The 27,956-nt window shown below is 37.5% G+C and overlaps 1 protein-coding gene across 3 annotated transcripts in view; it reads left to right on the top strand.

The window, feature by feature from the left end:
* The first annotated feature begins 593 nt into the window (after positions 1-593).
* The window catches only part of ZRANB3 (zinc finger RANBP2-type containing 3), a 43,700-nt gene continuing 16,337 nt past the window's right edge, over positions 594-27,956 (top strand). The window contains exons 1-7 of one of the 3 annotated variants that reach the window (XM_071746496.1): positions 594-780; positions 4,654-4,812; positions 18,904-18,922; positions 20,854-21,032; positions 23,690-23,921; positions 25,342-25,427; positions 27,595-27,766. In XM_071746496.1, coding sequence (XP_071602597.1) covers positions 4,661-4,812; positions 18,904-18,922; positions 20,854-21,032; positions 23,690-23,921; positions 25,342-25,427; positions 27,595-27,766 — 840 coding nt within the window. In that variant the 5' untranslated portion in view covers positions 594-780; positions 4,654-4,660. Of the gene's footprint in view, positions 781-1,071; positions 1,118-4,653; positions 4,813-18,903; positions 18,923-20,853; positions 21,033-23,689; positions 23,922-25,341; positions 25,428-27,594; positions 27,767-27,956 lie in introns of those variants that run through there. The other 2 variants (XM_071746498.1, XM_071746497.1) reach the window with 2 other exon arrangements.

Below are 27,956 nucleotides of genomic sequence, written 5' to 3' on the forward strand. Positions count from 1 at the left end.
GCCCGGGTTCCTCCTGCTGCCGCGGCGGGGAGAAAGGCCCGCCCCCCAGCGTCACCGCCACCAATGGCCGAGCGGAACGCTAATGATTAACGGACGCGCCGGCCAATGAGCAGCGCGGAGCTCCCCTCCGGCGCGGCCGGTGAGTGGTGCCTCGCAGCCCTTAGGTGGTTGCAAGCCCGCCCAGAAGGCGGCGACCAATGGCAGCGCGCCGCTGCGATGACGGACGGGCTCGCCCGCCAATAAAAACCACGCCTTGCAGCGGACACCGGCACAGCTGCGCCCGCCCACTGTGGGCAGGCGAGGGCCACCGGCAGCGCGGGGGCGCGCATACGGACCGCGCCGGCGACTAAAGGGAGCCCGCACCTCCCCTTTTCCTTGTCTCCCCTCCCCGGGCGGCCGTAGCCCTCCCGTGACCGTACCGCGCCTCAGCAGGTCCGCTGCCGCCTATGCCGAGCTGCAGCACCCCAACCAAGCCCGCTGGGCTCCTCCCCCTGCCCCCCCAATCCCCGCTATCCCTCCCGGCAGGCGCACGGAAAGTCCGCATCCCCCACGGGGCGGGCGCAGGGCAGGCTGGGACCTGTAGTCCCAGTTTAGCCGCGCACCCTTTCACCCTGCGGGCCTCTCGCCCTACTTCAAGCCCTCAGCCGCAAGCCAGCGGCACTGCCCAGCGCGCTCCGTCCTCCAGGCCCCTCGCTCAGCCCAGCCCTTAACTCCACCTCTGCGCCTGCTATCCCTCTCCTCTCAGCCAGGCTGCCTCTCTCAGAGCGGCTTCTGGCTGAGGTAACCGCGCCGCTTTCCTTCCCCCTTCCCGCCCCCTCCTCCTCAGTCCGCCTCCCTTCCCCGCGCACCATCCGAGCGAAGCAGGGGCCGGTACGAGGCACCGCCGGGCAGGAACATTCCGTTTAACTCGCTAGCGAGGAAGCGAATCGGGACCGGGGAAGGCGGAAGGGGAGAAAGAAGGGTAAAAAAAAAAAAAAAACATAAAAGAGAAAAAAAAAAACAAAACGATTCCCGTGCCCGGAAGCGCCGCTCGCGCAGCGGCGGGAAGCGCGCGGGTGTTCGCGGCGGCGCGTCATTTCCGGGCGGCGGCGGCGGTTTGAAGCGGGAGCCCGCGAAGGTGCGGGGCGGCAGAGGCCGGAGCTGCGAGCGGCCCCTCAGGGTAGAAGGGAGCGGGAGGCGCCGTTCCCAGCCCCTTCCCTGCGCTGTGATGCGCAGCGGGCCGGGAGGAGGCGGGGGGCGGTTGTGAGGGGCGGCCAAGGCACATCCCTTACGGGGGCGGTGGGGGGGGGGGGGGGGGGAAGTCGGGCCCGGATCGCGGCCTGGACCCGCGGAGCGGCGGGGTGTGAGGCGGTGTGTGTGTGGGTCCTTGAAAAAGAACGAGGTTCCAGGTGGCTTTGGTTATTTGTCAGCCCATGCTTGTGCTAGGAGGTCTGGCTGGTTGGCTCGCCTTGGCTGCCGCTGATCCAGGGAACTGTGGAACTCAAAAAAAAAAAAAAAAAATTCGCCCCTAAGCAGATATTGAGGTGACTTGCCTCAAGCGCAGTGTGCAGGCCTGTGGAAAATTGTATATTACAGAGCTTTGTGATGTCCTTTGTTCTGTCTGGTTGCTTTTTTTCTTGTAACATTTAAAAAATGTTGTAATGATTTGGGTATTTTTTCAGCTTTTAATATTATTCTGCTGGTGGAAAAATGGTTGAATCAGTAAGTCCCGTGATTTTCTTAGTAGCCTGTAAAAATAAAATCCTGGGTTTATATTATGATGTCAGCTTGTGTTGACAGACAGCAGTTGCAGAATTTAAATAGTTCCTGAAGTTCTCCTGCGTCTTCCAACTCAACTTTCCAATAAAGAAGCATATCACCCAGGGTAATATCCTCAAGAAGTTTGATCTCAATACTTGCCTCCAGAAAGATAAGTGTCTGGTGAAATGCAGTGTAGGAGCAACACTGACAGAAAAAATTCCAGATTGGTTGTGGTTTGTGGTTGTTGGTTTTTTTTTTTTTACTAGTATTTGCAGTGCCCTTATCCATCTATAGTTACTTTTCTATATCATTTATTAATTCATTGAACATAACAGAAGATGGATCAGATACATTTGAAATATGCAGATGTTGCAATCATATATGAAGAATCTGCTTGCTTGTATTCAAAACCAAAAGCTTTTCATTTGACAGCTGAGTTCTTTTAAAAGTTTGAGAGACTTTTCTCTAAAGATTCCCTGAATCTTTACAATGTACAAATATGTTTATAAAATTTATTCTGTTTTAATACAGTTGATTTTGAAAAACCAGAAACTGGACAGCATCAGCCAGTTATAGCTATATAGCTGTAGATCTCCTTCAAAAAAACTTCAGCAGACTTAAAAGATAAGACCTTTAAAGATGTGTTGACTCCCACAAAATAAGTGCATTTATCTTGGTGTTCACAAGTTCCTAATTTTTTACTGCATTTTTATGCCCTGTAAATGAATTGTGCTGTAGTTCCATGAGTCTTCCCTGTGCCTGTTTTTAAAAGTTGGGATCATTTACCAATGGCTAGTCCTGAGATACTAGAGCAATTTGAGCAATTTCAGATAAAAAGTTACTGGGGTTAGTAATTCAGATATTCCGCCCTTTATTAAAACACTTGAGAAAACATCATATGGTTTTTCTTTGTATTCTTTTACTCCTAAACCTTCTGTAACTGAATGAACTCTCTTGAGTGAATTACAGAATCACAGAATAGTTTGGGTTGGAAGGGTCCTCAAAGATAATCTAATTTCAAACCTCTGCCATGGGCAGGGACACCTCCCACCAGCCCAGGTTGATCCACTCCCCATTCAACCTGGGCTGAGACACTGCCAGGGAGGTGAACAGCCACAGCTTCTCAGGGCAACCTGTGCCAGGGTCTCACCACCCTCAAAGAGAAGAATTTCTTCCTAATATCTGACCTAAATTTACCCACTTTCAGCTTGAAGCTGTTCCCTCCCTCTCATCCTATCACTCCATGGCCTTGTAAAAATTCCCTCTCCAGTCCATCCAGGTACTGGAAAGTTGCTATAAGGTCTCCCAAGAGCCCTCTCCAGGCTGTGAAAAGTTAGGTGTTAACACCAAACCTTTCAGGTCTACTTTTTCTGAGGAAACAAGTTCTAGAGATGTGGGAATGCTGTTGGGATGAGTACTACAACACATTAAGGACACAGAAGAAAAATTGTACTGAGAGAAAACATGCACTAATATTTCTCTTGTAACTTCCAAATGTGCAATGGGTAGAACAGCAGACACAAACTGTTCTGCTATACTAAATTTAAAAAAAAATACTGGTTTTATTTGTTGACATTTCTACAGTGATGTACATAATTGGTCTATTTCTAAGTAAATTACCACTACTACCACAGTCATTATACACTAGGTAAGGCATTGATATTCAGAATAATTATTGCATGAATAAATGAATTAAAAGCAATTTGATGGAATTTATTTCTCTGACTTGTTTTATCACTGTTCATTCTAATTTTTTATACAACCACAATAAATCTTTCATAGGGCAAATACATATTTCATTCCTAGTGCCTTCTGTGACATTAGAAGTGAACTGTTGCAGACTCTGTTTTGTTTGATCATGCTTTATTATGTTGATTACTTCAACCATTTGCATTGTTCCCGGGCCTATCTTACTTTTTAAACAGTTAATGTAAAAAAAAAGTTACTTTGTCCTGCAGATGGTTGAAGGGAGTGAGGGTTCAGTGCAGCATGTTTTTTCTTACAGACGTAATGGTTCAACCCACCAAATCATATCTGACTTCTGAGTTGCTTTGGAGATACATCAGGACAAAAAAATCTGAGTGAAAACATTCATAATTTTGCTGTCAAACCTGGTGGTACAGTATCTACTGTTAACAATACAGAAAGTGGATTTTGGCTGATACTCTTTGTTCCCATGATGTTTAAGATAATCTGGGCCATGAATCCAAAATAAATAATGCTTATATATATAGGTTTGTTGCTTTCCTTATGGTTAATTGGTGTGCTGTTACCAAGATTTTTAAGTCTTTGCTTCGAGTCTTCAAGAAGTTATAAGAGAACAAAAGGTAGTGTCTAACTATTCCCTTGGACAAAAATGAATGAAGAATCAACATGTTTAGTCTGAAGCATGAGGATTTTCATTGAGGAATTCTGTGTTGTTTCTGAGGGGAATAAAGTTCCTTTTATTTATTTTTTCCCCCAAAACTGGGTATATTTTGCCCTTTTTGCCTGATTTGGTTCTTAGGATTAAAAATGTTAGAGCACTTTTAGTTCCATCATCAGAAGGTTAAATAACCTTTTTTTTGTAACTCAATGTCTGTAAGTAAAGCTGTATCTAAATGACAAAAAACTTTAATCCATAAATAAGGAACTTTCATAAATAACTATTTAATAGCATTGAGGAAGTTACAGATGCTGACCTCTTCATACAGGAACAATAAGAATTATTTCATTGGTACTGAGGTGGTGAGCTTTCCTACATCATATGCAGTATTTTATTATTATTCTAGGGGCAGTTCTCAAAACTTGAGTGGTGTAGATGTTGAATATTTCAGGATGTGTGGTTATTATTGTTCCATGAAGCTTTATTCTGTAACATCTTGACAACCTGACTTTTAGGTAAGACATCTTTCTTGGTTCTGTTTCCCTTAGGTTCAACATGGCTGATACATTCCAGAAAACACCTACACTTAAAGCTCCTTATTCAGAAAATGTTGATGCAAAGCTGTCCTTTCTACCTGAAAGACTGAGAAAGAAACTGCTTCCTTTTCAGGAGGAAGGCATCAGATTTGCACTTCAGAGAGGTGGCAGGTAAAACTCTTACTGCATCATATGCTAAAAACAATTATTTTAGGTAAACATAAATTTAATTTTGGCAAAGGCTGTGTAATACCAGCAGCTCTTTGGTGAGTTATACTACAGAAATTTATCTCAAAACTATAAGATAACGTGGTTTAAAATGAGGGGCTGTTTTGTTTTTTTTTTGCCTAGAGGATGAAGGAAAGTTTGATAATGCTTTATGTGAAGGAGGATTGTAGTATCAAAGATCTCAAGTAAGAGGAGGCTGATATCTGTAGGACAATCCTTTTTGTCGTGGTAATAGGGAATTCTTAAAATAAGTTAATTCACATTTGTTTCTTTAATTCTTAATGGCGTGGTAGAGCTGTTAAGAGAATGACTAACAGATCTTGATGCATCTGTGTGGTATTCTATTTTAAACTTGGTACAATTCTGGCATGTAATCAGGGTGTTCTGGAACTCACTGAGCTGCAACAGCAGAGCAGAAGAAGCCTTGAGGGTGCTCAGTGAGTGAGTGCAGCAATTGATAGAGCAGGCATTCAACAATCAAGTACCTGATCAATCAGAAAAATAGTTTATGCAGCAGAAGCTGGAAATATTTTGCTGAGCAAGGGCCTCTTTCTGATTTACAGGGCAAAGGAGGGAAGCAAAATGCTATTTACACGCTTAGAAATTTTAGGAAGTTTAGGCAATTGCAACCTAAAGCCATGAAGCTACTGTATGTTGCCCATTTAGAAAGCAGTGAGATTTTAGAGGTCTGGCACAAATGAATTTATTTCAGTTTAAGTTTTAAAGAAGGATGCAGTTAGCTTCTGATAATTTCATCATCTTACTCCCTACAAGAGGCTTAGGATCTAAGGAGATCGGTTGCTTGCTAACGTTTCTGATTTTTTGCAGGAGAAATGTGTCTCTCTTTCTCTAAAGGAAAGGAAATTTTTATCATCAGTTGCAATTAAATGGAACTTTTGATCAATTTAGATTTCCTCTGAAATTTTTTCACTTAAGTTCTATTCATTTGGTGAAAAACCTTCAGCAATTACAACCTTGCTGTCTTCAGGGAATGAAGCAAGCCACCTATTTTTGTGCTAGGCAGCAGAGTAGAAAGATGAGCCCAGCCATTAATGTACAAGCCTGAGATTTTAAAAGCTTTATGCTCTATTGGCATTAACTTACCCGTGTGACCACTGGGCATGGTAGGCACTTTCCTGCTGCACTTTGTGACTGGGAGGATGAATGTGTGCAGTTAGAATGGATTGCTAAGGCTTTGGTAGAACAGACAGCAAAGTCTACATTAGAGTTAAATTTAATAAACCCAAAGCCTTGGGCTGCCATATCTTAGCTGATCTGATGTTACTAAGGGGAAGTGAGGTTTAGGTGCTATTGAGATGCATTTATACATACAAACAGTGGAATAACAGAAGACATGAAAATATGTATGGTTTCTTCAGTGTTAATTAGGCTAGGCTAGTGGATGTATTTGAAAGTAGCATAATTACAGCCTTTTATAGAATATAGAGGTTTTTCAGGAAGCAGATTAACTAAATAACTAGAGAAAATTTCATCAGATTTTTCTTCCTTTTGTTTGAGAAGTGATAATTGCCTGCAATAAGTACCTAAAAAGGTTTGAAATACCTAAGCTAATGACTGTCTGTCAAGAAAGGAATGACATTATTTCCATTGGAGTTATGGTCTTTATGTTGTTTTCTTTTCTTGAAACCTTTACTGAAGGGTTGCTAATGGAAGAGTGTTGCTGGTTTAACTGCAGCAAGCATGTGAAAGCATTTTCATCATGACTGCAAGAAATATTATTCCTTGGCACATTGGCATATTCTGTGTGTAAGCTGGGTCAAATACAAGAATTGTGTGCTCACTCTAAGCCAGCCTTTATATAAAGTAAAATGTATTAAGTCAAACCTTCCTGAGGAGTATCTTTTTTTCAATCTGTCCCTTGCTCAGGCAGATCTGATTTTCTTTCTGTCCAAAAACAGAGAACATGAGCCTCTGCTGCTTGCAGCTGAATTTACCTTTCAGTTTGTCAGCCCTTGGCTCACCCAAGTCTTTTCTTTTTATGTACTCCTTAATGGTTTAAGCCTTCATTCAGTATTCCCAGTGGTATATTTTATCAGGGTCTGGTACTTTTCCATAGGAGTGTTTTTTCTAGTTTTATAAATATATAAACGTTGGACTTGAAGTAAGAAGTATGTGCATCTCAGCTCTTCCTTCTCTGCCTCAGGCTATGCAGTTATCACTTAATCCATGCTTTGCTGTAGTGGCAGAAAACTGGTATAGAGAAAGTGCTCTATTGTTAGCTGAAGAGATTCAGTTAATATTATCTTAGGTTAGACAAGCACTCAGTGTAAAAAGAGACTTTATTATTATAACAAACTTTTATTTCTTGTGTGGGAGGGGCTGGGATTGACCTATTAATTCTTTTGTCTTTTCCCTGAGCGTAAAATAAATACACCTGTCATTTGTGCTTTTGATTCACTAGTAAATGAATCAAAGGCTTTTTCAATAGATGCTGAAAAGGCATCATCTAGACTAAAAGATTTTTCTAGGAAATAATAATTCTAGAGCCAACAAGACAGTGTATAGTTCAACATAAACTGAGATACCTTTTAGCTCACAGTCGTGTCTTAAAGGTAGATCACACTGCACAAATGCTTATTCCATACTAGGGATTAATCTTTAGAAGTGCACTTAGGGAATTGGTACTTAGGGATGGAAACAATGTCATCTTCCTGATTTGGTTTCATTGTTCTGAGCAACAGAGTGTAATTTTCAGACCTAATTCATTCTTCCATGTAAAATCTATGAAGTCTGCAGGAGGAGGATGACTGGAGAATGAAGGCCTAAACAATACTAAGAAGTATGACTAAGAAGTATGACTATGGTCAGGTGTTAGTGAAGAGGAGGAGGTGGTGTTGAAGCACAGTACTCTGGAAGAAGTGATAGAAATTTGTTAATACTTAATCTCTTTTGAGCCTGCATTTCTCTTTGGTTATCAATGATTTTTACTGTTGCTATTCACTAACATAGTACTTGGAATCTCACAATCTCATTCTACTGTGTATTCTTCTTTTACTTCCTCTTTTTATAGATGTTTGTCTTATTTTACAAGCAATTTTCTCACCTGAATAACCTGTAAAAGTCAGAGGTATGCTATTTGAAAGTTAGCTCTCTTGCTCCTGGGCAACATGGATCACTAAATGCTTTATCAAGTTTTAGTATAAAAACTTTCAGGAAGTGGTTTCAAGCATCACTGTTCAGCATTGCTTGCCTTGTTGATGGTATCTGAAAAAGATGCCTTCAGACATACAGACATAATTTTCTCAGAAATGTTGGCTGAACAGTTTGTTTAAGTTATCTTGCTTGTGAATGCATAAGAGGACTTGGAGATATTTACCACTCATGAGATCAGCTTTTCCAATATAGTTCTGTGCTCAAACAGTTTTTACTGGGGTTATCTAGTTTCTTGCTGTGTTTTCTTCTCACTTTCTTACATAAAGTTCAAGTGCATTTCGTATAATAACTTCTATTTTCTGAGGGAAAAAAAAGTTATCCAAATGTATGTAGTATTTACTGATACATTTACAAGGATCTGTATTTTAATGTAGTATTGATTTATATTTGCTTTTTAATGGTACCTTTGTAAGTTTTATGGGTAAGTATATACTAATACCTTCTGGAGCATGTGATTTTTAATTTCCCATACATGCTGACTTAAAGCTGTTCATTGAGTATACATACAGTAAAAAAGAGGTAAATGACAATTGATGGTAGTTGCACGGTATGCAGTGTTCATATCTGGCATTAAGACCTATCAGTTTTCATGAAAAGGTGCTTGTTTTGTTAGGCAGTCATTTACTAGCATTAGAAAAAGTTGTATACTGGCTGATGTTGGTTTGGATAGTAGGCTACAGAGAACCATTGTGATAGTGAGCTCATCAGAGAATGGAGTGCAGTGTCCCCTATTATAATAACAAATCATTTGGCTCCACTTCAGAGTAGTACATTTTTTTCCCACTGACTGTGTGTCTGTTCTCTAGTAAGTTACATAGGAGAAACATGTAGTTAGTTCTTCATTAATTAAAACAGGTGTTTAGTTCAAAGACTTTATCAGTCTTTGTAGAAATTGATTCCTTCCATCCCCCTTCCAAAGCAGGCCAGAAAAACAGAAGTTCAAATTGAGTTTACTCAAAGCTTATCAATACAACTAAAAGGTTCTACTACATCCAGTTGCTCACTTGAGAGGTAGAGTATATATCCAGTCTGCTGTTTTAGTAATTGAATCGTATAATTATAGCTCTTGGACAGCAAGCAAATAGAAATGTTTAGCAATCTCAGGCAGAGTGTAGTCCTTTGTGGGGCCAGGAATTTCTGATATAAGCCATATTTAAACTGGGAAAATTTCTACACAAATTTATTTAACTTTCTAGGATGGAGCTAGGAAAGAGCTATGAGTGCACAGAAATTGAGTCTAGGTATCTGTGCATGTCAGCAGACTATCATTTTTTTCCCCTTGAACTCCAAAATCCTCAAGTTCTCTGAAAATCATATTCTTAATTTACTTCATTGTTTCTGTTCAGCCTGCCTGAACATAGAAAAGCACCCTAAAGCCTGCATGTCCAGTGGATTGGGCAGGAGGGGTGGAAATTGAAATAGAATTTTTCAGACCTTGAGGTGAAGGTTAAGCTTTCGTGGTCTAGTGTCTGAAATAGGCTGAATCACATGAATTCTTCTGTTAGTCAGTGAGTGGTATGAAAGGTGTAATTTCCATTTGATGGACTACATGAGTTACATTTCTAGCTATTGGCAGCTGATGTGAGAGAAAATATGCTCAGTCTGTTTGCCCTCCATGTATATTTTAGTTTGTGCTAGAACAGTAGGCCCTTTTCTCTTCCACTTTTATTTTTCCCTTTCACTTTTATTCAATAACTAATTTTAGATACATGAAGTTATAATTTTGTCATAAATCTGAGTCCTTAAACCCTGCATCATAGTGCATGAGCTGTTGTTTCCAGTCTTTGTTCTCCAGAAAACAAAGCTGAAAAATGATCCTTGGGGGAAAAAGATGGAATGACTATTTAATATGTAGAGGATCAGTTAATTTAATACATTTTACATTAAACATGGAGTAGCTCTTTGAGTTTTTTGTTTTTAAGTAAAGGTTTTTTTTTTTTTAAGGCATTGGTTTGTAATGTTTCAGAGTACATTTCACATCTGAGAAGTGCCAAAGGAGAGAGAGATGATTAAATGAAGATGGTAGCTCACAGAATGAGGTTCAGATGCAGGAAGTATGTATCAGAGATGAAGCCAAATTCTGCAGAGCTTTGATGTCTAGGGAAGCTTGTTTGGAAGTTGTGCAGGAGGAACTGAGAAGCAAATCAGGTGGAACAAAAAATGCATTGTCACTATGTGAGTGTTGAAAATGTAGAATGTCATTCAGGAGGGAAACTGTGTGGGGTTAAAAAAGTAATTAAAGAAGAGAGGAAAACAGTGGTAGTAGTCTGAGAAATTACCTGATCTTAAATATGGACTTCTAGCAGCAGGAATAGAGAAGAAAATACAGGTTTTTAGAAATGGAGGACAGAAATTCTTAGAATGGAAGAGAAGAACTGAGTGAGATAAAGACTGCAGGTGTAGGTAATATGTTGCCAATAGAGAGGGGAAACAAGTTCAGTGTTAGCTGTGCACAGGGAAGGTTTGCAGTGGGAGAATCCACAATGAAAAATCATTGTGTTTAATTATAAGCATGAGAGAGAGGGTAGAATTAAAGTGATCAGTTTTAAGAGTGTGAGACATGCTGCCTTAATGTGCACGAGAAAAAGTAAGGTCTTAAACAAATATGACTCAAATTCTGACTGACTTAATGGAAGCTGGGAGGAAAAACATGGGCAAAGAGTAGCCCGTGTTTACAGTTTAAATCTACATTGTATATATATTATATCTTTGTACTGTGTTGAAAGGGGAGCAAGTTACAGGTGAGATAAATCAACATAGAAAAAAGATCAGCAGAATTGCTTAGTTCAGAGACATATGTCAGAAACTAAATGGGATATTCTGTCAACAATTGAATGGACGGATGCTTTTGAAGTGTTTGAAAGTTACCAATGTGTTACCAAATATTGGTATGAAGAAGGAACCAAGTGTAGGACAAACATAAAATCTTTTTTGAGAGCTTGGGGTACTAGAGGGAGAAACATTGAATCTGGGAACTATTGAAAATGGAGAGACTACTGATGAGACACTTTCTAGGTAAATCTTTTCCCTGATTTAGCCAGCTTTGAAGGAGAAGGAGATGAAGAGAGCAGTTCTGCAGCTCTTGCAGTGCAGATCACTGCAGGGAGAGGGTCACTTGCATAGCAGACTTTATTAGAAAAGTAATAATAAATACCTAAATTCTATTGGAAGTAATGAAGACCATATAATAAGCAAAAGCTGCTGTTGATTACAGGTATTTCAGTCATGCCAGTTAATACCAAGGCAAAGTTTTGTAGCCTAGATTGCCAGTAGTTGAAGTTAGCTGATGTGAATTCCAACTCTTCGAATTAACTGAAGTCAGTTTTTCTTGCATTGTGTGAGCCAATTTGACTCCAAGGCCAGTGACAGAATGGGTAAAGATTTTCAGTGTCACTATCAGGTGTCTTCTTGACCAGAATTTTTATCAGTTAACAGTTCGTAGTTAATATAATCTAAAAACCTATAGAAGTGCCTGACCTTAACCGTCAACTTGACTGCATCTTGTTATTCCATGCATCTTTGTCAAAGGTAAAATCATAGAATATGCTGGCAAATGTGCTTTATTTTTGTTGGCAAATAGCTTTGAAATCTTAATAAAGCATTTTAGATTATTTTTTCAGTTACATGTTGAGGAGTAGTGGAGCCTAAGATGGCACAACCATTCTCTTCTACACCCCTGTAGAGAGTCATTAACACCACAGATGTGGAAAGTTAGTGCATCTTGCAGTAGTTGAGGGTAGAATTTTTAAATTATTTATCTTTCTTTCAAATATCTAGTCTAGTTCAAGAGCAAGGGTATCATCTAGCTTAAATCTTCTGGGGCTCTATTTTTGGTTAAGCAACCTTGATTATTTTTTTCAGGGAAGTCGACTTTCTTTGTTCTAGTTTTAGGACTGTGTGCTGTGATTACTGACACACAAATGTAATGGGTGCTTGCGCAGTTTTATATAAAAATGTACTAAGTTCAGATTCCTTAAATAACCCTTGGTTAAGATGTTAGTGCTAAAGTGTTGGCTTGTGAGTAGGAGGGAAATTATATGTTGTAGCGTTATATAAAACTGACTCACATGAGTAGGTGAGAATCCCAAGAATATCAGGACACCCACACTAGTGAAAGAAAGATGTGAGCTTCCTCTGTACAACATGTTCCAAAGACCATATTAGCAAAAACATTTAATTTATTTGAGTAGTAATAATTTTTTTTCAGTGATTTAAGAAATGGAGTGCTACTGCTTTGTCTGTCTCGGAAAATGCATTTAAAAGTGTAGGGGTTTGTTCTGCAAAAGTTACCTGTGGCTCTATTGTTTTTCTGGATAAATAGCTCTTGAAAACTAATCAAGAAGTTCAATTATCCCCACAAGCAAGCAGTAGGTAGGTTGCTTTACCCCTTTTGCTTTTAATCCTCCCTGTAAGGAAGCAGAACTGTCTAGCTTAGGGTAATACTGCAAAATATTTCTGCAGTTAAAAAAAAACACTAGTACTGACTGTACAACTTAGTAGGATTCTTGACCTTAGACACAAGCCAGTGTGTTGTTAATTGGAATTCTTGCAAGAGCAATGTTCAGAATGAACTCTGTCTTTGCAGAGATGCCTTGCTGAAGTAGCCATAATTAATATAGGAACTTGAAGTGTATTGTTTGCTTGGTTAATATTGCTAACATTTCTAAAGGGCTGACCTGAATGTAACCCAGGCATGCAGAAATAGAAGTTCTTTTCATTTAAACCTTTTTTTCTTCCCTGAATCTCATTTTACAAAACTGTGTAAGTATTAACCTCTTTCTGATGCAGACTATTTTTGTAGCTGTATGGCATATGCTGCATAAGCTTAGCCTCAGTTTCCTTCTGCTTCTCCAATCAACTCATCTGCATAAAATTTTAAAGGTCTGTTTCTCCTTCTGCTCTGCAAAGTTGGATCCAGTCTTCTTGACATCAACACAACTAAGAGCTCTTTCTGTGCTCTTTGAGGTTTGAAAAAAAAATGCTTTCTGTCCTTCCAGAGGCAGAATTTCCTGACCAGACTTTTCACAGGGCTAGATTTCATGTTTCTTGCTTAGTTCTGTCACCTGTTAATTTGCTAACTTCTGATTTCTCTCCAAGGTTTGCTGTAGTAAGAATCCATACTGCAATGTGTAATTAATGTAGTGCAGTAAGTGCTCCTTTGTCTGGTGCTTGATACCTTCTGTTCTGACTGTTCTGATTGTGCCTGTGTGTCCAGCATTGTGTGGTCCTTTAAATAATGAGATTTATTTTTACATTTATAAGAAAGCCTGAAACACACTGATGGGTTTTTTAGTAAAACCTCAGGTGCCTGCATTTGTTCTCTTTTGTTTGAGGATCAACAATAAGGTTTTGGGCCTGCGTGCACCTGAGGTGAACCAACAGAGTAGAGTGCTTGCTCTTTTTTCTCTGCGTGCATATTCATTTAATAGGATATGTTCTCACACAAAGCTTCCTGTTTTGTGCTTTGTGTTTGCATTTTAGTGAAAAATGTAGTTTTGTTTTAAAGCTAATACATCTTGAAAGGGTTATCAAATCCTAGTGGAGACCAGCCTGCATGGTTCCCTTATATTTATGAAAGATAGTATTGTGTCCAAAATCCATTGCTAACCCCACAACCCCAAGGTCGTAGCAGCATGTGCACTGCATCCCAATTAGATTCTGATGCTTTCTGTTAGGGAAAGATAACAGATTTCCTTGATAAATGGACAGAGATTCAAATGCTAGCTACAAGATTCACAGTGAAGATAAGTAGGAAAAAATCTGAAAGAATTTGCCATTGACTGTGGTGCTTTTTGCACAATTGGCCTTTGCTGCTGAGGGTAAATGTAACTGAGACATCTGAAATGAATTTTTTTCCCTGCTTTTCTGAAACTTTTGACCATGTGGGCTGAGCTTGTAACAGGATATGAAACTGGGTATCATAGCTCTGATTTATATTCTTGGATAGAGCTATTATTAAAGGTGTCATATGAACAGATGGGATATGAATGATGAAGCTCAGATTGGGTAACTACCAGTTGAGAGGAAATGACTAATTGAACTTCAGAGAACAAGAAGTCTGTCTTCTTGCAGTCAAAATACATGAAACAAAAATATATATTTGTCCTTTCAGTGTAGCTGAAGATCAGTTTCTTCTGCTTTGACAGCATGAAACCTTTATGTTCATGTTGGCAGCTTGTCTGCCTGTAATAATATAGAACATACTGTAGTTTGTTTTAAATAGAGGCTGCATATTTTTAAGGTTATGTAAAGCAAAATGTAAAGCATTGCTTTTTAACAGCTTATCGCAACTATTAGGTACCTTATGAGTTCTGGGCTGTAATGGTGGGGAACTTCTTTACCTTTCAAATCTAATGGTGATTATAAACTGGGAACACAACATTTGATCCCTCTCAATGATGTAATATAAGCTATTTTTCATTGAAAAAATTTTGGACTTCTCATATTTTGAAACTACATTAAGCAGCTATCTTTTAAGGTTCTTATTCTAAAACTGAGAACTACAGAGAGTGAATGGTCTAAAATGTATTAGGTCATAAAATAATTTGAATATCCTCAGCTTCCACTTCTGTTAGTTATATTAACTTATACCTCTATCATAAATTCTTCTTGTTTGTCATATCAAAATTTTATCAAGTGTGTCAGTAATGATAATTAATTAGCATAAATCAATACTTTTAAAACTGTAGCACTTCAGGAAATTGAGTAGGAGCAGTATGGATCAAAGTAGTGCTTCCTGTTGGTAATTGTATCTTAACAGAGGACTTAACACATTCAAGTACTTTAATGGGAGCTTTAAAAACAATTTTTTGTGTACCTGATTCATATCAATCTGTGATGTATCTAGTCAAATGTTTAAATGGCTAAAAAATGTATGGATTGTTAGCATAGGAAGAAAATCCAGACTGGTTATGACAAAGCTATTTCATCGCTGAGTGGGAGAAGATGTTGAATGGTTAACAAAATAGCAAAATACCACTACCAGTATGAGACTTTCAAGCATTTAATTGTTTCTGTGGAATCTCTACTTGATTGTTACTGCAGAAACAAGGAAGATAGAACTTGTGTTGATCCCTTTACTATCATTATCTTTTAAGAGTGGTTATGCTGTGAATTAAGAAATGGCAGTTACTTTTTGCTTTCATTCATTTACCAGCAACAAAATGTTGAGTTTCTAGAATTACCTGAAAACCAGCAATGTTATTGCTGCTACAGAAGAAGTTTCACTCCAGACATATTAAGTGGAAGTTTATAAACATGAAACCAGAGATATTCTATGGCAGCAAAGGTTTGTATGAGCACAGTCTGAAAATGGGTGCAAGAATTAAACCAGAACAATTTATTGTTTGGCAGATAATGAAGTCATCAAACTTTAAGTGGCTACAGTTTAATGAAAAAAATCTCATTGAAAAAACATAAGTTCCTGTGTTTGACGTATTTTTAAGGCTATTTATTTTAGTTGCTACTCAGCTTCTAATTGTCAAAGCAATTTGTAAGTCACACTAAATGTCTTCGTTTTAGCTTGCTATCCTGAAAAAAAAGAATGTGTTCAAACAATTAGTTCACATATGCCAAATAACCACGCAAAAGAATCTTATGTATTCTCACTGATTTCTGTGGGTCTAAACTGGCATAATATCTACTAAAATGTACATTAATATGCTGAGAAATAGTGTATTTGTCAGCACAAGTTGGCAAGAAATACTTGTATTCCTGTCCTCTTTACCACATTTCCTTACTACCAGATGCTACTTGGATGTAATGTACTCTCAGCTATTGCTGTGTTTGTCCATTTGCTCTTGTGCCCTTATATTAAGTTTACTATATTGTTAAAGAAGGTCCTTGGTATATTCGTGAGGTGCCTCTTCCCTGTAGCTAACTGCTAGTCTTACTCATTTTCTGCATTTGGCTAAGGAGTTTAAAAAACATCCAACATAATCATTCCAGTTGATTTCAGGTTTAAAACTTAAAAAAAATCATGATTAATGTACTGAAAACAGTTTGCCTCTGAAAGAATCTGTGAAAAGAAAGGCTTTTGTTCAAACAATTAACAGTGAGTATTAAATGGAAAAAAAAAATAAGTCTTTGAAGTGAGCAGAGACTGACATTATTTTAGAATTTTAATTGTGTATTAGTTGTCTGCAAATAAATGCCTTTGCCCAGCTGCACAGCACAAGCATTAAGGCCTCACAATCATGAGTTACCATTAAAAAGAATTCTCTTCCTGCCTTTTTTCTTTTGTAAATCTGTGCAGACTTTGGGGCTCTGCTATGTTTTCTTCCTTTGTTTTCATTGCTTCATTCATGACAATTTGGGAGGGGAGTGTAGTTATGAAGTTATTCCAAGTATATAATTTGTTACTTATAAAAAATTAAGATAGATATGTTTTGAATTCTTATTTATGGTAGTTGAAAGAAACTAATTAAATCATTAGACATTGAAATTTACACTGGCAGACTGAGTGAACAAACAGAGTGTACCATTATTTCACAGAATATCAAACATTTATTTTGTACATCATGTCTGAAAAGTGCCAGTGTACCTCTTCTGGTGAGATTTCTGTTTTGACCACAGAAATGTCCATTTTGGCCCTATGGCAAGATGCACATTGCTAGACATAATGACAGCTCCAAATTGGTGGTGCTGCTGCAAGCATTAATCATTAAATTGAAATGGCTGTTTTCCAATGTGCTTTTGGGTAGCTCCACGAACCTCAGAATACCTAACACTGAAAAAACCAGTTCTATATTACTTCAAAAGATTATCTGTATCAAAATAAAAAACTTTTACATTTTGATGCATTAAATTTTGTTATATAGAGAGAGACCTGGGAGATCTTTTCCATTTCTTTATGGAAGGAGCATTGCATTTGAGTTGCATGGTACAGGGTGTGCACATCTCATTATGTGGCGTAGGAGTAGGAGTTTCAGTTTCCTTAGAAGATGTCAAGAGATTGTGAAGGATGCATCAGAACAATTCCCCAAGAGTAGTATGTGTCTGTGGCAGAAAGCTACAGGGAATAATTAGTGAAAAGCACAAGGATACTGGAGTCAGGGGGGAAGCAAATTGGCCTGTGACATTTATTCTGTTCTAGAGCTTAAATATTTCATGATTTCTAAGACTTGGCTCTTTTTTGTGTCTGTATACATTTCAACATCCTAAAAACTGATGGACTGCATAGAGCTGTCAGTCTATTGCTGTCACTCACTGCTGTATCTCAGTCAATGGGTTGACTAAGCACATGACCCCTGTGTGGCAACATGATATCAACTGGTGGGAGTTATTCTCTGGTTTACTTTTTATGACAATTTAGAAAATTATACAGTGCTTGAAAACCTTCACAGATCACCTGGTAGCTGGAGAATTCATCTGCCAGTTACTTAACTGCAACCCAAGCAGCTTGACTGTTCTGATGAAGAAATTCACACTTTGTTCCAGTTTCAGATCTTGCCTACGAGAAGGCTTGGGAGGGGCACGTGGTGACAGGACAAGGGGTGATGGCTTAAAACTAAAAGAGGGTAGATTTAGATTAGACATTAGGAATAAATTCTTTACTGGAACTAGATAATCTTTTAGGTCCCTTCCAACTCTAGCCATGCTATGATTCCATGATCTTGCCTTGGAATTCCCTTCATTGATTTTGGTCAGAATATGTTTAGTAAGTCTGTGTCTTCGTATAGTCTGGGATTGTTACAGGAGAAAAGGGAACTTTAAAACATCACCAGGCTGTAAGACTTAAAAGGGAATAGGTTGTCTCTCTGCTTCTTTCTTCTTTTCACACTTTTTGCTTGGTCTCATGCCTTTCTCTGAATTTGTTAATGTGTATGAATTTAATGTATGTGTTTTACCTACTAATTGCTAAAGGTAGAACAAACTCTTGTAATTCTTTCAATAATACTTTTGATTTGGATAGTCTTGTAGTTTTGATTTGGGGTTGCTTTTTGTTTGTTTTATGTTTTTTTTTCCAGCTTGGAAATGTTTGTGAAATAGTTGAGAGCTGATTCTGTAAAGTAACTGAGGGTGCACATTTAGAAAGATGCAGCATCATGCATTTAATGGTTTAACTAAATATCTATCAAATAATTTCCTTTGTCCTTCATCCAGTTTCAAAAATTTGATGAAGAGGCTTGCATGGGCTAGGAGCACTTAAGTTTCCTAGATCCTCCCTGAGTTAAGAATGTAGGTAATACATAACTGGAAAAAACCCTAAATGATTTAAGGAGTTCATATCAAAGATGGCATTTAATATTTAGAAAATGTAAACATGCTGAACACAATTTACTAGTTTTGTCTGGGGGCTTGGAGTTGTCAGTGTCTTTATGTGGAGTATTATTAACTGACTCCAAAATGGGGGAAAAAATCAAGTTCATTTTCTAATACTTAACCTGGTAAATTGGTGGCAGACTGAAGTGTCAGTTTCTATTTCAAAACAAATGTGACAGCTCTGGGGAGCAGCTTTTTAGGATCAGTCTGACATAAAAATAATCACTGATCATTAATCATTGATTGCTAAGTAGCAAAAACGTACAGTACAGTTGAAGATGTACTTCTTGCCTTGAAACTGACTTGTAAGGTTACAGTTAATGTATCACTAGATCAAAGCATCAATTCTGTTTTACAATACAAATAGTTCAGCAATGCTAAAAAGTTGAGTATACTTTTTAAAGAATAATTGGCATACTTATTTTCAAATTCATACCAGATTTATTTTTTGTAGTTCATATCTATAGTAATGAAGTCTTCTTTCATTGATTCAGTAAAACCATAACTTAATTTTAGTAAACAATTTATAAATATTGGTTTATCTGCTATATTTACTATTAATTTCTGCTTTTTTCTCCCTTCTTGTTTCTTATTTAGATGTATGATTGCTGATGAGGTAAGTGATGTTTAGCACCATTGTTCTTCTTCGAATGTAATTCATGCAGATGTGACTTTTTTGTTTAAGAGGTGTGGGCAGAAAGGTTGGTAATGAAAGAAGCATAATTTCTGTGATATTCTGAAAATACCTAGGTGGGGAAAAAAAATGACTCCTGACATAAGCTTAAAGCAATCTTTGAGGAAACTTAGAAGGTGTCTTTCAGTTGTATTTAGGTAGGGTGAATCTCCTGTATTGTTAAATCTTAAAGTATTACCTAAATTGATTTCATTTTTATTTTTTAATTATTTTATAACTGCATAGATACAGATTAGGAGACACTCCTAGCATAAAGAAATGGATTTTAAACAGATATGCCTTCCAAATAGAACTTTTCTTTAAATGCACTGATCAAGTAGTAATAGTGAAATTCCATACTTCCATTACTTCCATACATGTGAAAATTTCTATTTTATTCCATATTAGAGACACTGGGGTCTGGCATTTCTTCCTGCAGATAAAGCATTTTCGTAGTAGATTATAATGTTCTTTATACTTCTGTCAGTATAAACCCTGACTGAAGAAGAGTTAATGTTTGGGGGTTGATATAGTCTTACAATTCTTATTTAAGGTTTTCTTGAAACACTGAGGGTAGAGTGGGGGGAGAGAGAGTTTAATTACTGGAATTAAAGCAACTCCTCATTGTATAAAAATACTATGTATAGTATAAAAATTGTAGCTGGAGAGAAACTATCCTGACATAGAATGTGAAATTTCTGGAAGCTTCAGAGGATACAAAAGCATTCAGTGAGGAGAAAAGGCAAGCTTGGGAAAAATCAAAATATCAGCAGTAGCTATTCCTTTATTAAAGCAGTTTCTTAATTCCTTCCTGGAATCTGAAAGTAAACTGTATATTTCTCTTAGCAATAAAAAGTACTGCAAGATATACTTATTCCAAAGTACATAACATATACTTCATAAGGACAGTGGGTCTGGCACTGGAGGAAGTATTGTGCAGTGGTATATTCTGTGCTTGTATTGTGTGTATTTTATGCTTGTTGACAGAGCTTTAAAGGAAGAAGAAAATGTTGGTAAAAGAAAACATGCAAAAAGAAATTTTGTGTGCAAAGTGGAGATCATATAATTACTGTGCAGATACCAGTATTATGAAATTATGTAAGATTTAAAGTACAGTAACAATAGTATCTTTTTAAAACATCCTCTAAAAATATGTTGCTGTTCTACCTTGGAGTAGGGACAGGAATCTGGAACTATCTCTTGCCATGTAAACAAGTAGGGAAAACAGCTGCATTCTTTGGCAAAAATGTTGAGGTACTTACCTTGATAATATAAAGGAAGTACTTTCTTGTTAAATACATATCTGTGTAATGTATTCTACCCTTCACCTTGTCTTTAAATCTGAGTTCTCCACTAGGTGGACTTCGTGTCCTATGTTACAGGATAGAGAAACAATTAGCTGTGGTGAATGAAAACTGGGTCAAAAGCAGTTCTTCATATAGATCCTCCTTTGTTCCTCTGTTTTTTATGTAACTTTGTCCTAAATTGTCATTTAAGATAGCCCATACTTTTCTTTCCTATTATTAGCTTTTTAAGAATGTTTTTGGTAGTTTAACAAGTTAGTTTTTTATTTATATTCTACCATACTAAAGCCCAGAACAGAAAATCTTCTGAAATTAATTAAAATGCCTCTTTCAGCTTTAAGGAACTAACCAGATATAACATATATTAATTCATTTAAAGAAAAGCATCTGCTTTCATAAAGATGATGTGTGGTAACAAATTGATTCTAAAGTAGTTAGTATGTAACTAGTTCTTTGGCTTTGTTTCCTTAATCTGATTCTCTTTGTAATATATTTGTGGCTCTTCTAAATGGAATTTGCTTTTTCTACAGAGACTTCTATTTTTAATTTTTTTTCTTTTCTTTTTCCCAGATGGGGCTAGGTAAAACCATTCAAGCAATTGCCATTTCCTATTACTATAAAAATGAATGGCCTCTCTTAATTGTAGTGCCTTCATCTCTGAGATACCCTTGGGTTGATGAGATGGAGAAATGGATTCCTGAACTGTCTCCAGATGATATTACCATCATTCAGAACAAAACTGATACTGGGTGAGTAAATTTTATTATTCTTCTATAGAAAGGCTTGTTCAACCCCTCCTGCTCAAGCAGGGCCAGCTAGAGCTGGTTGCCCAGGACTGTGTTCAGGTTTTTTTTAATATCTCCAAGGAAGGAGACCCTGCAACCTCTCTGAGCAACCTGTTCCAGTGCTCAGTTACTTCTGCAGTAAAAAAAACCTGTTTTCTGGTATTCAGAGAGCACCTGCTATGTTTTGGCTTGTGCCCATTGCCCCTGGTGCTGTCATGGGGCACACAACATAAAGGAGTCTGTCTCTGTCTGCTTTGCACCCTCCCTTCAGGTATTTATATACATTAATAAGATCCCCCTGAGCCTTCTCACTGATGGGCTAATCTGACCCAGTCAGCTTTTCCTTACAGGAGGGACACTTCAGTTCCTGAAGCATCTCTGTTGGCCCTTTGCTGTATTTTCTAACATCCATGTCTGTCTTCCACTGAGGAGCCCAGAACTGGACACACCACTCCAGGTGTTGCCTGGAAGGATCATCTCCCTCATCCTGCAGGCAGCACTGAGTCTAATCCACCTTCTTCACTGCAAAGGCACAGTGCTGGTTCATGTCCAACTTGGTGTCCAGCAGGACCCCCACTCAGGACCTTTTCTACTGAGCTGCTTTCCAGCTGGGTGTCCCCAAGCATCCCTTGCTGCACAGGGTTGTTCCTCCCCAGGTGTAGGACTCTGCACTTCTTGTTTAACTTTGTGATGTTCCTGTCAACCCATTTCTCCAGCCTGTCAAGGCCCCTCTGGATGGCAGCATGACCCTCTGGTCTGTCAGACACTCTTCCTGGTTTTGTATTATTATATTATATTATATTATATTATATTATATTATATTATATTATATTATATTATAGTAATTACTTGTCTCCTTTGAAAGCTTTGGAGAGGTCTGGTTTTGCAAAGTAGCCAGTGCTTATCTGCTGGAAATTAGATTACTTTGACATGTCTCAAATTGAACATATAAAGTTATCTCTCAACTCTGATGAGTTAGCTTGTATACGTTAGCTTCTGTGAAGCATTTTTTAATGCATCTCTGGACAATTACTGCTATGCATTAAGAAATACGGAAGTAATTACTGTTAAATTCTATTAAGTAGACTGAGAAAATTTGTAAGTTAGAATGAGTATTCTCTAAATTACTGAAAAGGTCACTGTGACCTAGGCTTTCTGTCTTTAGACATAATAGCGTGAGTTCATCAGAGAGACACTAGAAGTCTGATGTGTTATTAGAATAACTCTCCTATTATAAGGGTATTTTTCAGTCTGCTTTACTGTAAATGACTTGGCTGATTTTGTGGTCATGTCTAGGTGTTTTTCTAAACTTTTTGGATAAGACTCATCTTCATGTTGTCTGGGGAGTATCAAAAAGTGACTTGACCACCAAGATGTGCAAATGAGATGGTAGCTTGGAACTTGCCTTGTGGTAACCAGAAAAATCCAACTGGAAATGCATTTTAAAAAGCTTACGGCGTAGTTGCTACTGATACTAAAAAAATTAATGTAGGAGCTAGAATAAGGATCCAATGAGCCTGTTTTTCTCCTTTTTTAAAGTTATTTAGCTAAAATGCACACAAACTTAATGCTTATAGTGCTGAATATTGAAAGGAGAAATGTGGAATAAAGGAAATTATGGCAAAAGTAAATGGCAAACAGAATTGTGTTCATTCTGTCTTTTAAGATTTTTAAAAGGACTTGGCCTTAGCCATTGTCACATACTTTTATTCAACAAGGGGAGAGGAAAACTTATGTTTCTGCTTGCTTAAGTTGCAGGAGGCTTCTTATCTGTAAGTGAGGTAGCTGTTGATCTAATTAATATTTTAACAGTAAAAAGTGTTTTGTGCATTTGCAAATACAAAAATACAGCTGCTAAACTTGATTTAGCAATTTGTTAAATACTGATTCCATATGTTCAGCTTTTCTTTCTCCTAGTTCCAAACGCTCCTTTTCTTCAAAACTTCACTAATTAAATTTACTGCTTGAATATTGTTTAACTTTTTGAATAAAATAGGTTTAAATATATTTAGGCATCAATTTACATTCTTATTTCTAACAAATTCGAAGTGGGATGTTGCTTGGATAATTGGTTCTGTTTAGAATAATTGTACTCATAGTTTTTTTTAATCCATCCTTCACAAAAAAGGTGGTTGGGAGGAATTCTTGTTTTCCTGCATTTATGTATACAGTAGAAGCCAGTTTGCAGTGCACTGGCCACAGTGCCAGTTGCTTCTCCTTTTATGTCCAGATACATGAATGTGCACATACATCATGTGAAAGAAACATAAGCTTAGTGTGTTTTGTGATGTTGCAATTAGGAAACAGATGAAAAATCATTCCAGCTGAGCAGTAGTGTCTGACAGATGAGTAGACCAGCTATGACTGGCATTCTGGTAACTTGTTTGTCTAAGAACTTCAGGAGTTCTTGTGCTTCTCCAAGGCTCCTAAAGGGCCACAGTTCTCTCTAGTGATTTTAAAATCATTTTATACCTTGAGCTTATGTATGTTGATATGCCTAATGAATGAACAGATGTCATACATACCTGCTTTAAAAAAATCAGTTTGGTGTCATTCCTTTGCCATATCAATTTTCTTGCAAGGAAAATTTACTGAGAAAACTTCTGGATTTTCTCTTTCAGGAGAATATCAACCAGCAAAGTGACTGTACTGGGTTATGGCCTGTTGACTTCTGATGCACGGACATTAGTAGACACTTTGTACAGGCAGAACTTTAAGGTTGTTGTGATTGATGAATCACACTACATGAAATCTAGAAATGCCACCCGCAGCAAGATTTTATTGCCCGTTGTGCAGAAAGCTGTTAGAGCTGTTCTTCTGACTGGAACTCCTGCTCTAGGAAGACCTGAAGAGGTATCTGACATATTGTGGTTTTGTTTTTTTGGTTTTGTTTTGTTGGTTTTTTTGTGTGTGTGTGTGTTATTTTTAAGGATGATATCAGTAATAAATTCACAACTTTGTAGTTTTCTTGAATATGTACAAATACATGCATTGTGACATGAAGCAGTGCACTATCTGCCTTAGGTAGCATGAGTTATATGAAACTAAAACAATGTCTTTGAGTTTATTCTATCAATGTTTTACATCCAGGTATGAAAAAGGGCTTGGTGTGTTATGAGTGTTTATTTAAAACAAATGTTTCTATCAGTGGATGTGGTTAATTATGAAACTTCCTGCACATGTACCAAAGACAGTGCAACCAACCTTGGAAGAAGAAATGCAGTTAGAAGGTGTAATACTTTTATGCAGGACATTGATACCAAGATTGGTATGCAACACTACTAAAGGTCTTCAAAGAAAATTGTGTACAAGGTGTCCTTGATTGCAATAATGATAAAAATTTATGAAAACCAGAAAACAGTTTGAGTCTTTTTTTTCAAGTTCTGCCATGGCCTTATAAGGCAGCATGTTAAAAGCATTCTATCTTTTTAATCAGGTTTGTGTCATATGCAGAATCTTTCTGTGAAGTCTTTAAACTGAATATGTATACAAAATTAAAAGCATTGTTTACATTTATGTATATTTTATAGAATGTTGAAAGAATTGTGTGAAGAACAAGAGTAGGCTGTAGGGATTTTCTTTCTGGGAGAGGTCACTAGCATGTGATTAGGTAATAAAAAAGCTTAAATGGCACAGGTGATGTAAAGTCAATTTAAGAGAATGGCAGGGAAGTGCATTTAGGAGAGAGCCTTCCATATTATTGCTGTCTCTGTGCTACCCCTGCTACAGGAGTGTGTCTTGGATCTAGTAGTGATCTTTGAATGTAGAAAAATCTGACAGTAATCCAGCTTGTAAAGTAGGTTTCTTTCTGGCTAAGGCTGTCTAAACTGGTATTGACCACAACCAGGAAGAAAGGTGTGAAATTTCTGGTCTCTATTGACAGTGTCTGATTTTGGAAGTCATACTTCAGACTGAGTAGGTTTTTCAAGAAGCAGACTATTCATGGAATACCTGCACTGAAGCTTTGCAGAAGCCTGGCAAGTGACTAAAATTATATTTTTAGGGTTAACATATTCCCATCCATGTTTTCTTGTTCAGTAGATATCTTTTCAGCATTGCATTATTGCCTTCAGGGTGCTTTGTACTTTGAGGGCTTCCCACAGCTGTCCGGTCTCAAGAGACATGAATATTCATATCCTTTACACATGTGCTGAGCTGCATATTTTTTTGTGCAACTGTTGAATGTAAACTTAACAAAGTAATCATGTAATAATTATTTCTGAAGCCTTTTCATTTACAGGCATTTTTTCATTATCTCTTTTTTTAAATACAGCTTTTCATGCAGATTGAGGCACTCTTTCCAAAAAGATTTGGAACTTGGAGTGAATATGCCAAAAAATACTGTGATGCTCATGTCAGGTATAAATGTACTTGCTCATTTATTTTCTTATTATTTTGTTGTCATGTGAAGTGGGAGAATCAGTAAGGACTTCCTCTAGTGAGGTTTCGTACCATCTTGCTTGGAAACCTGGGGTCAGATACCATCTCCTCCATCAGAGAGAACTGGGACAATGATTAAATTGTTAGGGGACTTTGAGGACAAAATTGGAACTTTGAAATAAAATTTAAATGCCAGCATTCTTTTAAGGAAAATTATTTGTAATACTGTCTTTAGTATAAACTGTATAGTTTTCACCTGCAGCTACTTAAGAAATTCTGATGCTCAGTCTTATACTTGTCTCTGTATTTTACAGATTAACTGAGTAAAAGTAAAGGTATAAAACTCCCAAAAGCACAGTAGTGTGTTTGTAATTCTGAGGGATCAAATGTAAGCACTGTAAGTTCTTGTCCAGGACCTTGTCCTTGTCCTGGATTTGCATTCATAAGGAGAATTCACTTCCCTTTGACTTGCTTCCCTAAACTGTATTTTAGTGATCAGTTTCTCTAGCTGTATTCTAAAATAGACGGATAGAAGAAGCTCTGATTTGAAAAGCCTGGTTTCACCCTTCTGAATCTGTGTCACAATCTGGAATGAAATAGGTTATGAGAAAAGAAGACACTTGAAACATTTGCCTAGCTAAAAATTTTCTTATCTACAACTTTGCCTATATTCAAAACAATAGATTTTGACAGCTAAATTGGCTAGCATTTAGATTAATTTTTACAGTAATAATTACATGGTTTCATGTTCATATAACTTGTTTTCTTTCCCTCCATCATATGCATTTTATCACCACTTAACTTCAAATAACATGGAAGAGGTCTGTTTAATTTTCAGACAGAAGAATGCTATTTTTGCCATGGTGTTTTGACTGAATACATCTATAATTTTCACACCACAAGTGTGCGTAGGTACAAGCATGGTTGGCTACTCAATCATAAATGATTATGTTATTTTTGGAATACCACAGATGTAATAAAAATCAAGGTCAGGGTTTGGCAAGCTTTCAGTAAATAACCATGTCCTTATAACTTCTTAGAAAGAAAACATCCTGTGGTAATAAACTTGATAGGATTGGTTTATGTAGTGCTTTCTGTGAAAATGTTTTGGGTTTTTTTCACTGCAGTGTTCAGAAATACCTGTCTCTAAAGATGAGGTCCAAAGTATTTCTGTGCATTTTTGCCTCCTGTTTCTTTTATATCCCCAGTGCTCAAGCTGGAGGGAAGACACCTTTCTAAGGACAGCCATATAAATAGGCCAAAGAAGCCCCTTACTCACATAATTATAGGCAGCCAATTGTATATAACACTGATGATAAGCTCACTAAGGTTTAAGCTTCTCTAAATGATATTTTATACAAAAAAAAGAAACAAAGAAGAAACAAACCCAGTGAAAGTACATGCTTGAAACATACTTTCCTGGCCTTGGAAAATGCTACCTGAGCTTTTCTTAATATCTGAAAAATCTCCAGTAGCAAAATGTGTCATTCTTGTTATCTTGTTTTCTCTTGGCAATATTGACAGAGGAAAGTTGCTGTTCCTGCTGCATCTCTTTCATAAAAACAGCTAAAGAAAAAGGAAGACTAAGTTAATAAATTCTTTCTCTTTCATCCTTTACCTTTTAAACCTTAAACCTACTTCCTCTGTTTAACCTGGCTTATTAAAAAGTATTACATTTAAAGCTGATGCCTTTAGCTTTAAATTCTGTCTGGTAATGGTGATTATTTGCAGCTTTCATTATAGTTTCCCTACCCATTGTTCCCATTATAATAATAATAATAATGATTTTCATGGTGTTACAGTGTTCTCATTAGTCTGTCAGAGTTATAAAATGATACCTGAGCAATATGTCCTGTGGAAAGGGAAGTGTAGGTGGGACAAGATGGGGACTGGGTGCATGTGGTGGGTAGTAATGCCTGCAGGCAGTGGTATCTTCTGGGAAGCTGGAGCAGCTGTGACTGGAGTGCTGGGAGGAATCAGGCAGAAAGCAGTCATCTCTCTGGACTAAACAGGAACACTGAGTGTTGCTATCCAGCACACCTTCATATCTAACAGTGTGCTTTTAAATGTATAATGTACTGAAAGCTTCTATGAATTTGGAAGAGCATTTTCATCCTCAGGTGTTGGTATTTATTTTTCATTTCAGGTTTTTTGGTAAAAGAGCTCATTGGGACTGTAGAGGAGCTTCCAATTTAAAAGAACTGCATCAACTTTTAAGTGAAATTATGATCAGAAGGCTGAAAAGTGATGTTCTAACTCAGTTGCCTCCCAAAGTTAGACAACGTATTCCTTTTGACCTCCCACAAGCTGCAGCTAAGGTGAATTTTCCACTTTTTGCTAAAATATTTATGAGTTAATAGAAGTATCTATGTATTTGTAAGTCTTTATATGTATGCATGGGTATTCTATGTAGTTACAAAGAATGTGTGAGTAAATAGCATAAAATCTGTTACTCTTTCAAATACAACATGGAGAACATGAATATGGCAATATTTTGGCATCACGTAA

Source organism: Heliangelus exortis, chromosome 6 (assembly GCF_036169615.1).
Source record: "Heliangelus exortis chromosome 6, bHelExo1.hap1, whole genome shotgun sequence".
NCBI classification, from domain to species: Eukaryota; Metazoa; Chordata; class Aves; order Apodiformes; family Trochilidae; genus Heliangelus; species Heliangelus exortis.